A 14,240-nucleotide genomic window follows, 5' to 3' on the forward strand; every position below is an offset into this window, starting at 1 on the left:
CTGACTGGCACTTTTTCTTTGTGGCGACAATATTAATGGGGAGGTGGGTTGGAGGCTCGGGTTCAGGCGTCACGTTCCCACGGTTGTCCGCCAGGCGGAGCCGTTCGCAGAGACACGCGTGGGTCGGGGAGGAGCAGGGAAATAAGGACAAAACGAGCGCAGCCTCGTTTTAAAACGAAGCCATAACCTACGGTGGCCCTGAAGTGCAAAACACAGCAACAAATCGTAACGCACACAATAAAAAAGGAATCACGCAAACAAGAACGGTCCCCGTGACCGGGGCCCTGATGCTGATTGGACAGAAGCACGGAGCGAAATGTTTCTTATCATTTAGTACCAGGTAAGAGAACCGCGTCAGAGACTAGAATTCGTTTTGCCCTCGACAGCATGTCCCGCATCAAAGTAATTCCTGATCATTTCTCCGGTAATAATTACATATAAACTTTGGTCAGAAAGACAATCCAATCCGCATCCAGGCCCCGGTCACGGCAGGTACCTACCTTTTCCGGTCGGACCTCTTTTGTTTGCGTGATTCCTTTTTTATTGTGTGCGCTACAATTTGTTGTTGTGTTTTGCACTTCAGGGCCACCGTACATAACCGCCCCGGGCACGCATCAGCCTGCATGCATGCAAAACACCTTCAAAAGTCAGGACCCCATTATTGATTATCTCCATTTCAATGTTTGGAGCCCTGCTGTGGAAACGTCCCACATGGAACTACACACCATGTCGATTAACAAACTACAATCTGTAGTTGTTTGATACAATAAGCTCTCACATGAACACTTTAAATAGCAAAGATAAGACATCAAATGAATGAAATCTAACATCAAACGGAAACAGGTGGTCTGCCCTCTCCGGGTTGGTGGGGACTCTTTGCCTCTTGTTCACAGGTGAGGGAGGGGTGGAGCCTGAGGCTGACAGACGGATCGGCGCGGCGGCTGCAGCGATGGCGTCGTTAGATAGGTCCGTCGTGGTGGAGGAGGAGCTGAGCCGAAAGGCAGAACTCTCGGATTTACCGGCCAACCTACGTTCCTGCTCTCACCGACGGCCATGAGCTCTGGGTCATGACCGGAGGTGAGTTCTGGGTTCCTCCCTGGTGAAGCTCAGTCACCAGGGAGGAACTCGGAGTAGAGCTGCTGCTCCTCCACGCCGAGAGGAGTCAGCTGAGGTGGCTGGGGCGTCTATTTCGGAGGAAGTGTCTGGGGAGAGGGACGTCTGGAAATCAGACTGTTAGCTCTGCGACCGGGCCCAGGATAAGCGATGGATGGACAGACAGACGGACGGATGGATGGATGGATGGATGGATGGATTGATGGCTTAGGCGAGTGGTCGGTGAGGAAGAAAGGAAACCAACTCATAAAACATTGGAGTGGATCCTAATAAAGGGGCAGTAAGGGATTTGGATTCACTTTCTTTGATATTGCAGACTCGGGCTTTAATCACCACATCCGTGTTGACGCAAACATCTCGATGGATTTTGAGGAATTTCGATGGAAGGGTTGGGAAGCAGCTGGAAACCCCCATTTATTTTGGATTGGATCAGGATACAGTCAGGAGAGTTTGGTTGTTTGTTGTTTGTTGTTTGTTTTTCAGTAATGCAGGGCTTTTAGACCCCTTTCATGTGATATTTAAAACAATATCACATAAATAAGGAACCTTAATTGACGGTATGTAAAGACAAATTATTTATTCTATCATTTTGTTTCCACACAACAAAAGCTTGATGGCACCAAGTAGATTTTCTCCTGAGAACTGATACAGTATTTTGAAAGCAACAGCTTCAGTGTTACCTGATTTATCAGCTGTAATTTTATCTTAATGAAGATATAAATTCAAAGCTACTTAAAAGTAAATGATGCTCATAAATTCTCAGTGCAATCAGCCAAAGTAGGAAACGCTCTTCATCATAATTGTTAGCAAAATGAACAAAGTTTCTTCATAAAAAGTCAGATTTATTTAAAATTCAACAGTAAATCTACATTTTTCAGGGCGTAGACACTAGAAACACACAAATAAAATGTCTATTAACAGGTATACGTCAAGTAAAAAAACTAAATCTGTGGTTTTCTGCTGCCATTTAACAAACATGATTAGGTTTTATATTTTATAACACAAACTGCTTGTAAATTTGTGACACAAAATGGAAAGTTAAGTCAGTATTTGTATCATGAGAAATACCCGTACTGGATGAATCCATTTGGAAAATGTCTTTTTCGGGGACATTAAGAAAAGCCTGAGTGACATGTTTATTTATCATGAGTTAATAAGAACCACTGCCGTTTCAATTATTGAGGAAGTTTAACACTACAGTTTTTTAATTCTGTCTCGACTAATCTATTGATTTATAGAGAACAAGTACTAAAATAAATATAAAAAAAACAGCTTACAATAGGTAAAATAAATAAAAACAGCTTACACCAATGTGTGCATGGTCACATCGGTGTAAGCTTTTTGTTTTTTTTTACCACTGCATATCCAATTTTAAATGATATTTTGTTAATCCTAATCCCTTACCGGTCAATCACACTAACTAGTCTGAACAAGCAGACATCAATAAGGAGCAAACTTCTGCCGCTCTGATTTCTTGACACCGGCTGTTGCCATTTTTGTGCTGTAAGGGGCTAAACCCTGCGCTAGGCTAGCAGCCGCTGCCGGGTGGACAGCCAGGAGAGGAAGACCTTTCATGCCAAGCAGACTGGAAACAGGGATGGCGTAGTGGGGGTTTTGGATGGTTGGCAAGGTGGAAGAAGGGTGGACGTTAATGGTGGTGGGGGCTGGGGTGGTGGCCGCTAGGACAGCCATAGAGGTAGCAGCGGCGGAGGCAGTGGGAGTGGACTGGGGGAAGCCCAGGCTGAGGTCCACCGGGGTCGTGGCGGCAGCGGCAGCGGCCTGCATGGTGTATTTAGCCATCTCTAGGCTGCAGGGCAGGACGTTGGGAAAGGGGAGTTTGGGCGGTGAAGGGTTAAGAGGAGATGGTGGAAAATGAAAAGGGGAACGAGTGGGTGGGAGAAAGGAGAAGAGGGGTGAGAGAGAGGAGAAAAACAAAAAGAATCAACAAAGTATTGTGTTAAAAAACAAGAGATAAGGATTTTCATGCAGCCAAGAGAACAAAGCGATGACATGGCACAAATCGAGCCCCGCCCCCCGACGGCGGGAACTCTCACCTAATTCGTGGTCGCATGGCTGCAGCTGCATTGTCGCCAGGCAGCAAAGCGAAGCTCCGCTTTGCATTTTAAAATGTCTCACCTGGCATTGATGAGGTACTGAGCCACGCTAATGCTGCCCGGCGAGCCTGTTATTGTCACTTGGCGCATGGCTGAACCTTCCATGGCGCTGGCAATCTTGATATGTGCTCCAGAGACCTGGCGAATTTCATTGATCTTGCTGCCTTGTCTTCCAATTATGCAGCCAATGAACTAGGGGGGGGGGGTAGTGCAAACATGTGAATAGCAATTCGGATTTAGACTTCAAAACCGCATGCAGAAGCAACTAAATGCTTTCGATTCCTTAACCATGAAAATAAAACATTTGGATTCACATTTATATCATGACATTAGAAGTTAAACACAAAAAGAAGACTTTCAGTAATGGCGGATTCTTCTGGATCTCGATCCAGAGCTTTTGAAGATACAACAAATCCGTTTGTCCACCACTAAATCCACAGTGTCTTGATGAAGGACGGCAAAAACAGAACCTCCTTTGTGGAGAGAAATTATTGAGAGTATCCAAAAACATTCAAGAGATGAAAATCTAACGGTAATTAAAAAAAGACCCCATTCGGGCCACTGAATTTTGGGTGTGGTATTGGCTCAGACTTGGGTTGGGCACCAGGGGGGCACCAGGTCAAGTCCCGACACAGTGTGGGCTGTTCACAGGGGCCCAATACAGGGTGTAAATGTAATTTCGTTGTGTGTGTGTGTGTGTGTGTGTGTGCATTGCATGCAAAAAGAAAAAAGAATTTAAGATCTTAGGTCGAAAAAAATGGACGAAGGATGAATTTCCTCTTGTAGCTAATAAGGCGAAACCCTTGCAGCAATGGGGCATGAAACAACTAGGACTAATGATGTGATTCCGGAGCGGCATAAACACAGTGGCACTCACGTCATTAGGTAACGCCAGCTCTTGTGAACTTGTGGGGGCCGATGCATCCAATCCTGTGAAGTAGAGCAAGTGAAGTATGGCACTAACGGGTTTCACTTTCATGGTAGGACAAGTTGCCCTACTTTATCTAGTTCATCACTCGCACACTGCTATACTGTATACGTCCAGCATTCAGCGCACACTTTATCCACAGCATAGCGTAAATACAGAAAATTACATTTTCATTACCTAGAGTGTATTTACTAAACACCAGTTCTGCATATATAGTCAAAATGAACTGTTCTGTGCTCAGTTAGTTTCGACAGAGTGTGGGAAATGTAGGTCAGGGATGGACAGGGCCAGGCAATGTTAGAGTTGGAGAAGAAATGTTGCAAAGGTAAAGGATGGGGGTTGCCACGTCAGGATTTGTTTTTGAATAGAGAAAGGAGGGAAATGCAGCTGAAATTTAGAGGGGATATGAGAAATAGTGAAATATTTGCTCAGCCGTGAATATTTGTAATTTCTCACATTTTCCTCTCAGAGAAAGGGAAATGTGAGAAATTCCTCTTTCGTTCTGTTTTCTTCGAGCTGTGAAACGGATTCCAAACAGTGATCATCGATCGCTCTGGTGCTCAACCTTAAAACGTCTATGGTCGATTCAAATTGATGCAAATACTTGAACTTTTCATCAGGAGTCTGCACACTCTGAGAGGCGGAGACACCCTGGTAGGTGCATTTGCTGGTGTGATTCAGAGAGGAGTGACATTAGAGGGATAGATGGACTTCCCCAGTGAGTCGTCGGTACGTACCAGGGAAGGTAGGATTGCTCTGCCCAAGGGAAGGGAGGGGGATATGCTGCATAGCCAACTGGTGAAGCTTGGTCAACTGCAGGGTAGGACGGAAGTTAGAACTAACCAATCAAACGGAATTATTCCAGAAGAGCTAACAACGGCGGTCCAAAGCCAACCTTGATGTTCACAAGCTACTCTAACGGTGTCATGGCGACGCTTACTGGCTGATCGTAGCGGCCATCTGGAAAATACAGTCACAGCTAAGGAGAGCTAATCATTTGGAGCTTCGCTGTTTAATCAGAGCATGCTGCTGCTGTCTGTTAGCGTTAGTGGTGCCAGCAGATAAGGGTTGGTAAGAGTTTCATCTTTAGAGCGCAGGGGTACACAAAGGGCGTAGTAGTAGTGGTGGTTTGGAAGGAGTGGTAGGTCTTCAGGGTAAGCTGTCAGTCACTCAAACAAGCATACTTACATCTGGATGTGAAAAGGTATACGGCCCGGGGATTGCGAAAGCCTGGGAAGAAACACGAGAAAGGTTGCGGCCATACGACTGCGAGGGACAGACGTGTTCTGACGTGTGACTAGAGAAGGTCACGGTGCATGAAAACTAACACAGAGAATCCATCCACTTTCCCTCGCCTTCAAAGCGCTAATGCACATTTGATTTGATGGAATGTAATCGAAATGCCATCTGCTGTTCCGCGCTCTTTTGACCATGCTCGGAAATCCAATGACATCATGAACAAACGCGTGAGAGGCCAGAACAGATGGCGCAAAATTCAGCGCAGCAATAGCCGGCTCATTGAGAGCCTCAGCTTTAGTCGTAACACAATAAGTCCTTAATTTCTACAGAACAGGTTACAACTTATCTGAATAATTTGCCTCAGACTGTTGCTTACGGCAACAACATGAAGAGACTTCACTGTATAATTGCGTTGAAAATATGCTCAATTATAAGCCTCACTTTAAAAATCACAGAAAAGAAAGACTATTCAATTGTAATGTTTTTGTTGATAAAAAAATGATACACTCACAATATTGCATCCAATCCAATGTGGCTACTTACTTGTGTAGAGTACTGTGGTGCTAACACTGCATGGGCTGCATGGGCTGGCAGGGCCTTGGGACGGTAGGGAATAGTTGCCCCTTTTGGTGGAGACTAGAGACGGCCAAAGCCATTATATTCTGCTCCAATAAAATCACAGGTTTTATTTAGCACTCATTTGCTAAATATTTCAATTTTGCAGTTACAGTTGAGAAATTGGGATGAAATCATGGACCCAAGAAACATGATGAATCTGAGTCGACAGGGAATTTGACAATGCAAATAGAACAAATGGAATTATTCATGTTTTTAATTATTTATGATTATTGCTCTTAAATACAGAAATGCTGAATTTATGGATCAGTAGTTCAGTATTCAATCAATTATGATCTGTTTGAAATTACCATATTTAGCAGTCATTAAAAGTAACATTTTGTATTTTATTTTGAGTTAACAAATACACAATTTGATGCATTCAGTGATTTACGCAGCGCTTGTGGCATTTCACCTTTGCATTTATATCACTTTATGTTTTCAACCAATTAGTGCTTTGCATGAAACCAAGAGGGCTTTTAACATTGAACAGACAGCGATTGGAATTGTCAGCTAATGGATAAAAGCCATTATAATAGTCAATGTCATAGAATATATTGACAAAATCTGAAACTTTGAAAGGGCTAAATGTTACCAGCACACACAATTCAAATGTCCTGAATGTACAACTATGAAACTCTTGCTGAGAGAGGTGGAGCCATTGAACGTGCAGATCACTGGATGCTTGGCAGTGCTTACCTCCAGCATCACCGAGCAAATGTGTCTCACGCAGTGAGTGATGGCCTGCGGCGTGCCTGAGATCGTGACAGCCCTCTCTGTGGAGTCTGGCAGCATGTCTCCTGCCACCTGGACCTGAGCGCCTGTGGTCTTAGCATGGGCAGAAAACAGATGAAATAAAGGCTTTTTTATTGTTGGAAACAGCACTCTATCACTCTATCGCTCTATCATTCAGATGGAGAGGGTTGTTGTTGTTGTTTTTCAAAGCATCTACATATTCATGCGTTTCATGTGACAAAGTGTTCGCGGCGCCATCTTGAGGACCGAGTTTGCAAGATGCCGCCTGTTTAATGCAACAACTAAGTCTGAAAAACAGGGTTAATTAACCCAAATATACTGAACGTCGAGATCGACGGATGCTGCTATCAAGAGGGGCCGCTGGATTGAATCTACTGGATTCCTACAGAACACTCCAGACTTTGCAGTGAGCACTTTGTTTCAGGCAAGTAACTTAACGTAAACATTAGCATTAGTGCGTTACTAATCAACGTCTCCAGACAAATTAAATTAGTGTCAGAGTTATTGTAATAACTCAGGTATTGATTGTGATTGTATTGATTCTTTTTATGATTGTTTTCTGATAGTTTAGTTCTAGTATAGTGTTTGAAGCATGTTTAGTTAACACCGAATGTTTTGTAGTAACCATAGAGATAAGGATGTTACAGTATAAGTATTAGGCCATGTGAAATGAAAATTCCAGGAGGGAAATGTCAGAGTTATTGTTGTATTTTCATTGTCTCATTGTAGAGTTTTTAGGATGGAGGAGGCCACGAGCGTTTCTCTAGGTATAGATCCCTTTGTCTCTAGTTTCATCGAAGGGGGTAGGGATCTATGTAAATACCTGAGAACCAACTACTTTCACCGTGTTAATAAAAGGACCGTGAGGTCCCGGGGGAGAGGTCTCTTGGTCGCAGCCGCTGGGCGAGCAAGGTCCTCCTTACTGGTAAAGTATCGAAGTTTGTCTGCCTGATTCATTTTGTGTGCGTTTAATTATTTCTTACAGTGTGTCAGGGAATTACCCCGACAATTAGGTCGTCAATGCCGCTGTCTTTTTGTAAACTATGTTGACTGTTTGAGAACGAATTCAAAGTGGCTGATGTGTTATTTGTGTCTCATTTTACCACTGCAGGAGAGAAAGGTCTGTTCTCCTGCATGACACCAGACATGTTTAGCCTCCACATGAGGTTCCGCATATTTAGCCCATCCTGATGTGAAGTAGTTGCAAGCTTCTGTACTTTGAAATGCTTTGAGGGCTTTGCCCGTGGATGGAGAGGGATTATGGACGAGGAGGAATCTGTCCGCAAAAGTTGAATCCGGCAGGTGTTTGGCAGACCGGAGTGGAGTCAGCGATTGATACGGATCTAAACCTAAAGTGTTGTTGCTTTTCTAGGGCAGTTAGGTGAGGTATTTTCGACAGAGAACATCTCTCACAGCGTAGCCGCAGGTCATCGGTATGTGACTGAAACCCATGAATTAGCTCAAACACATTTTGGCAGGCAGGGAGAGAAGCTGCGAGCCAACCGCCAACGTGGGTCTAAAGAGGAGAGCACAAATAGTGTTCATCTGAAGGACTTTGGAACTTCGAGCAGCCTTTACATACTATAATAAGTGGAATTTTTGCAAATTGCAGGAAAATACACAATTTCTTGCCCCTGTTTTCACGCATTTTCCCCGAATTTCGAGGCCCCACAGATTATTCTCTATTCTGACCATAGCAAACGCCGAACCGACATTGAAAATTAAAGTCTCTTTAATGGTGTGTTCCCACCATTTCTCGTTCCGGAGTTATTGGCCATTGAAGAGAGGCAGAGTTTAATGTCAGGGTTGGCAAGTGAATGTTTGGGGTTTCAAAAAATGTCTTTAGACGTGAATGGCACTCAAAGAGTTAAATGACCGGGGAACTACAAGGCAAGGTGTGTATGATCATACTGGTGGCATCAAAGCACCAGGGATTGCGCTCTGTGCCCCCATTTTGGTTGCAGAAAAATCAACTTCCTGAGGAGACATCTAAAAGGAAGAGGAAAAGAGAAAGCAAAGGGGCCCTTACCTCTCGGATCTCCTTGATCTTTGAACCTCCTTTTCCGATCAGCGAGCCGCATTGGCTCCCTGGGAAAACCAGGCGAAGCGTCACCGGCGGCTTGCTCGTCACATTGCTGTTTGCCATTCCTGCACTGATGTCCTGGGTGGACATTCAAAAGGATTAACAACGTTAACTTCATTTAACGCTCACAGATCAAACTCCGTGGAAAAGGAGCCTTCAATGTCCTGGAAACTCCAACGCTTTTGAAAGGCGCCCGTCGCGTGAAAACATTTGGCGCTTTGATCTGTGCGACTTTACCTCTTCAAACCTCTGTGCGATCATGGAGAAAGCTCTGAAGATGCCTTCTGTGGGTCCTGTGATGGTGACTATTCTCTCTGGAGAGGAGCCTTCTGATATGTTGATGCGGGCGCCGCTCTGGTAACACGAAGCCACAATTATTCCCTCCTGAATTGGCTACGGCTGCTCTGCCACGATGGATCAGTGACAGTTGAGAGGAAAAGCTGTCAACTCGCATCATATATTCGGCTTGCAGAGTAACTATATCAGGATTAGGAGTGAACCCAAACCATTTAAATAGATCCATAGAAGAGATATATTAGGTTTTTAAACATAGAAGACAAAATTCTTTCTTTTTTTTAGACCAATGCAGTCTCAAAATTATTCAACCAATGTTTGATGGAATCCACCTTTCTCTTGCTGCAGGTTTTCAGTGCCTGAGGAGGCAACGACGCCCTCCCAATTTTTCACGGGATGCAAAATGTTTGCACTTCCTGGTTCAGACATGCGCGTGATCCACAGGCTGCTAGGGGCGGCTGGACTGAACAGTCTCGCAAAACCTCTGTGGCTGATTTTTGAGCATACTTGGAGAATCGGGTTTTGGGGATCTCGTGCATCGAGTCCTTTTGCAAATTCAACCATGAACAGAAAAAATCTTTGGGACTCTGCTGATGAAGCATGTCTGTGAAGGCTGGCACATTGGTGCGTCGTACGAATCTGTTCTCGTGTAAAAACTGCAGTTCAAGGGCTTGAATAATTGAACCATTGTCGAGGTTGCAGCAGTCTGCACTTCGTGTCGAATGTTCTATTTATTTAGGTTGACGCAAACCGCTGACAAATAGTGTATTTTGTCAAAAATCGTTAGGTGTGACAGGAGCTGATGCCAAAGGCAGGGATCCCACTAAAGACATCAAAGCGAGCGCTCACCTCCTCCCGCATTTTCTTTACTGTTTCTCCTTTCTGAAATCATGTTGGAAAGAGTGAAACAGTAGGATTGTTTGGTTATTACAAAGGGAAGAGACAAGATGGTCAGAATGAAATAAATCCAGGAACAAATTTACCTTTCCAATTATGCTGCCAACTTCCTAAGAAACAAAATTATGACATTGTTAGAGCCTCTTGTCGTTTTCTTTGTTTTCCAGAGCAGATTCTAATCATCTAGTAAAGTTTTTTTTTTTTTTACCAGACCATTGAACATTTACAACAACAAAAAATCACTGCATAATCTGATCCATGTTCATCTTGTTACCTTCCCATGCATGAGGAGCCTCAACGTCAGTGTAATATTTAGACTCCCATCTGAAGCCATTTCTTCCTTGTCAGACATTCTGAGCATTCAAAACTGTGAAGAAAAATATTCAATGATTTGAGACGGACCCTTGTAATAATTATATATTATGTAACAATTTTTATTCAAACTTTATTACTTCATAACTTTACACAGTATAGCATTTTCTAATGCTAGCTATGCTTCTATTCCATTATTGTCTCATGCAGCTGCAGGAAATGAGAAATGCATCATTTCTTGTGCTTTTTTTCATGAATTAGGTGTGAATTGTGTTGTTTGTGCATTCTTTTCTAAGTTTGCAAAAGACAAACGACGTCCTTGTTTCAAATGTTATGGATCATTAGCTTAACAACGTGGAATTGGAAATTGCTCAGAAGATGGAACAGCCTTTTTTTTTTAAATAATGCCCAAAGAAGCCAAATTCCCTCTTTCGGCGTTCTCTAAACAGTCGTTGATGTTGTTGTTTGTCTTCTGGTTGTGATGCAGGGAGACAACACTGGATGCCTTCTTGACATTGGACTCTAGTTATGGCGATAAGTTGTGTGTCCTATTTAAGATAAGAAATGTAGCCATTTAGGCGTGGGGGGGTCATGTGATATGTGTGGGCCAATTTTCCATGCTGTGGCCACATGTCTCATCAAATTTGCAGAACAAATAAGGAATGCGTCTGTGGAGTGGAACAAAGATATATTATTGCACCATGACAGACCTTGTTTATGGTTCTGAGAATTTGGCAACAAGACATTATGCACAGAACATTCCCTGAGACGACTGGGTGACAATTTTATCAAATGAGCAAAATAATATGTCTGTTTGGATGGAAATTTTATATATTTTTTATTTTTCATATTATATAAGGAGAAAAGGGAGACCCAGAGTGTCGCTGGTCATGGCCTGTTATACCCGCAACAACTAGGCCAGGTGTCACCGATGGCCCTGATCACCGCCACAGGGACTATGCCCCGCCCACAGGGGCCGTCACAATTTCATATCACATTTCTGATAAAATGGTGCCAGGATCTGTGGACCCGACTCTTCCCTTGTGCAAACGGGATTCACAACTGCCTATTTAGAAGGACATGCTTGCATGCAGTTTGGTGTATTTTGGTGTATCTTTCAAATGATCAATTTAAGAACTGCTCTGGGTCAAATAGGGGCCACGCCACACAGAAAACAAAGACTGAGTTGCAGATTTGGGGCATTTTTAGTTTTTTTAAAACTTGGGGTACATTTGGATACACTGTATGCAAGGACATGGAAACATTTTTTTTTTTGAAGCAATAGCTCTTGGAAAATCGTGGGATATTACTCTGCACGATAAATATGAAGCTGCAACCTCTGCTAGCAGCAGCAGTCTGGGTGAAGACGGTAAATATGAAGCTACAGCGAGCAGACGGTCTTCACCCAGACTAAAAATAGGGCAAATTATTTAGCCCAGCTTTATCAGAAGGTAACAAAACTTGCCTGCAATCAAATAGCCGTACTAAACTGTACATAAACACATGTGTGAATACACGGTTCGGGTTATGTGACAGGTCATTTAATGGCTGTGGAATTACCGAGAGAGAGAGAGAGAGCCCTAGCCCTGTAACTGTAAGTTACAACTTTTACAGTTGATTCTAGTCTGATAATGTTAAGAGGCATTGGTAGGAGACATGTTTTTATTATTACACAAGGCTTGCTATTTCCCCCTTTCAAATTTGTGAAGCCTACTATGGCAATGCCAAGCCACACACCGATAGGCAGGAAGTTAAAGACTTCAGCACTGCAGGATTGGTAACCTCCTTATCAGAGAGATTTATGAAAAGGTAATAAGCAACAAGAGCGACCCCCCCCCCCTTTACAGTCTTCATAAAGCTGTAGGAAGGTGAATGGCTGAAAAATATTGCTTCTACTCACACCAAGCAGTAAAACAAAGACCAAACACGAGTGTTGGTTTTGAACAACTCTATTAATCAACTGGGAGATAAGCAAATAAGCCGAGACAAAGTCTATAATTAGATCATGTTCTGGTGCATTCCAGTGTTGATAACACCAGAATGAGCTAAAGGACATTTAATAAGACGCACAACTCTTCTTCCCTCTGCGTGTCATTATAAAGTTACAGTGGATGCATCAGCTAAACAGCAACATCTCTGTCTAATCCTATCGGCTGGGATTTGTTTAGTCAATGCTAAGACCCTTTTGACCCATTTCTGTCACCTCCCGCACGTCAGCGCCCACTCAAGACTCCCCGACAGAACACGAGCGCACGACATCTACACATCTGCATTCTGCAGGAACCCATATCGCAGTTCAATGAGAGGCTTGTGTTCAGAGTGAAAAGGAAGAAAGAGCATTAGTCTTTGAGGAGAATGGAGAACACTGACTAAGTGGATTACATGAGGCTTTCTATTCCGAATTGGAGACCGAAAAAAGCATTTTGAAAGATGTAACGAAAAGATGATTGTATTTTTAAAAGATGTTAAGATACAACAGCAATTAGAGAGAAAAAAATAATTCCATGCATTTGGTGAAATAATTTATCATAACGAATTGATTATCTCAGACGATCAGTACGGGACATTCTGCACCCCCCCCACCCCCCCCCCCCCCCCTATGTAATATTTAATGAAGCAATACTATAACTCACATTCAAGCACAACAGAGTAGGCAAAAACAAAGCAGTTCATATGAACTAATAAGAGTTTAGACTCGTCCATTAAAATCAGACGCCACTTGATGAACGAGGAAGCCTGAAATGTCCAGCGTCTACGCTGACGCGGCGTCGCTACCGGTGGAAGCGGCGCCGCCAGCCTGCCCGGAGCCCGGCGAGAGGCCTGTGATGCAGAAAGAATCATTAGAACTAACCTCATATACAAAATGATGGCTCCTCTTCTCTACGTTATCTCCTCAATGATCAGCCTTTTTTTGGGGGGTTTGTGGTCCCTGTTCAAAGTTTGCCCCCTTTTGTTGTCGGCTATGCACCGAGTGGACAGATGGCTCCCTTGTGCCCTCAGACTAGCTGGAGCGAGGGCTGGCTTTGCTATTAGTCCCTCAGCTTAGCCCGAGATAAGCCCTTACACAGGGCAAGTGAGCCCGCATCTCTTGCCTAATTCTCCCTGCTACAGCCACCAAAAGAGGCGTTCCTCAGGGCGAAGATCCCGCAAGCCAAGCAGGCCCCCCGAGGGTAGGGCGAAGAGGCTCTGTGGGCAAACACCGTCCAGCGCAGACGGAGAAGACTATAGCTGTCTATCACACCAACTAATCAGGAAGGTCCCAGCCATTAGGAGCAGACAACAGCGCCAGATAGTCTCTGGAATAAATCTCCATGCGTGGAATATGTGCCGTGGACAGGGAAGACGACTCCTTGAGGGCGAGGAAGGATAATGAAGCTTAAGAGATATTTGGAGACATTAAGCACAATGTCCTTGTGGGGTGCATCTCCCCACTCGCTGCCTCTGCCGCCCCCCCCCACACCAAGCCATTATGCCCTTGTAATGAGGCCATGGCGGATACAATGCAGCCTTTCTGCATCGGGGGAAAAAAAACATTTCAGTTGAGCTTCAAAATTGTGAAGGAAATTAATCAGTGAACCTTAAGTGGCATATTTAATTACTATTCGCTGCGTTGCACTGGAACAATGATGGCTGCTATGAGCCTCTATCAGACATCTGCACAGGCCATTCTGCATTCACTTCTCAACTGGGAGTTCAATAAAACCTCCAAGTGTATTTTCCCATGAATAAAAACACTGAAGGTCCTTGTCAGAACACAGCGACAAGATGTAGTATTCTGGCACTCTGCTTCAAAATACTTTTTCAAGGTTAGATTCGGAATTAGGCTTCAAGGATGAGGCCATTAGAAATGCACCTTTTTGTTTTTAAACTGCAAACAGAATAAAAATAA

The 14,240-nt window shown here is 43.8% G+C and overlaps 1 protein-coding gene across 2 annotated transcripts; it reads right to left on the reverse strand.

Annotated features, from left to right (window-relative positions):
• Positions 1-2,553: 2,553 nt before the first annotated feature.
• On the reverse strand, positions 2,554-13,986 carry LOC137895435 (poly(rC)-binding protein 3-like). Of its 2 annotated transcripts, XM_068740900.1 has the most exons (13): positions 13,961-13,986; positions 10,314-10,392; positions 10,126-10,149; positions 9,992-10,024; positions 9,086-9,202; positions 8,795-8,926; positions 6,709-6,837; positions 5,938-6,030; positions 5,344-5,385; positions 4,893-4,968; positions 4,105-4,157; positions 3,250-3,419; positions 2,554-2,920 (listed from the first exon to the last, which is right to left on the reverse strand). In XM_068740900.1, exons 2-13 carry the CDS (start codon positions 10,389-10,391, stop codon positions 2,554-2,556), a joined length of 1,314 nt encoding a protein of 437 aa, XP_068597001.1. In that variant the 5' UTR covers position 10,392; positions 13,961-13,986. The 2 variants fall into 2 exon arrangements, with proteins under 2 accessions (XP_068597001.1, XP_068597000.1); XM_068740899.1 differs by lacking the exon at positions 13,961-13,986 and having other exon boundaries at positions 10,314-10,400.
• Between the last annotated feature and the right edge of the window lie 254 nt (positions 13,987-14,240).

Source organism: Brachionichthys hirsutus, chromosome 7, assembly GCF_040956055.1.
Source record: "Brachionichthys hirsutus isolate HB-005 chromosome 7, CSIRO-AGI_Bhir_v1, whole genome shotgun sequence".
NCBI lineage: Eukaryota > Metazoa > Chordata > Actinopteri > Lophiiformes > Brachionichthyidae > Brachionichthys > Brachionichthys hirsutus.

Coding starts and splice junctions, on each gene's coding strand:
- LOC137895435 (XM_068740899.1), bottom strand. CDS start 10,400: ATGCTCAGAATGTCTGACAAGGAAGAAATGGCTTCAGATGGGAGTCTA. Junction 9,203..9,991: donor TAAAGAAAATGCGGGAGGAG/GTGAGCGCTCGC, acceptor TCGTGTTACCAG/AGCGGCGCCCGCATCAACAT. Junction 2,921..3,249: donor CAGTACCTCATCAATGCCAG/GTGAGACATTTT, acceptor CCTGCCCTGCAG/CCTAGAGATGGCTAAATACA.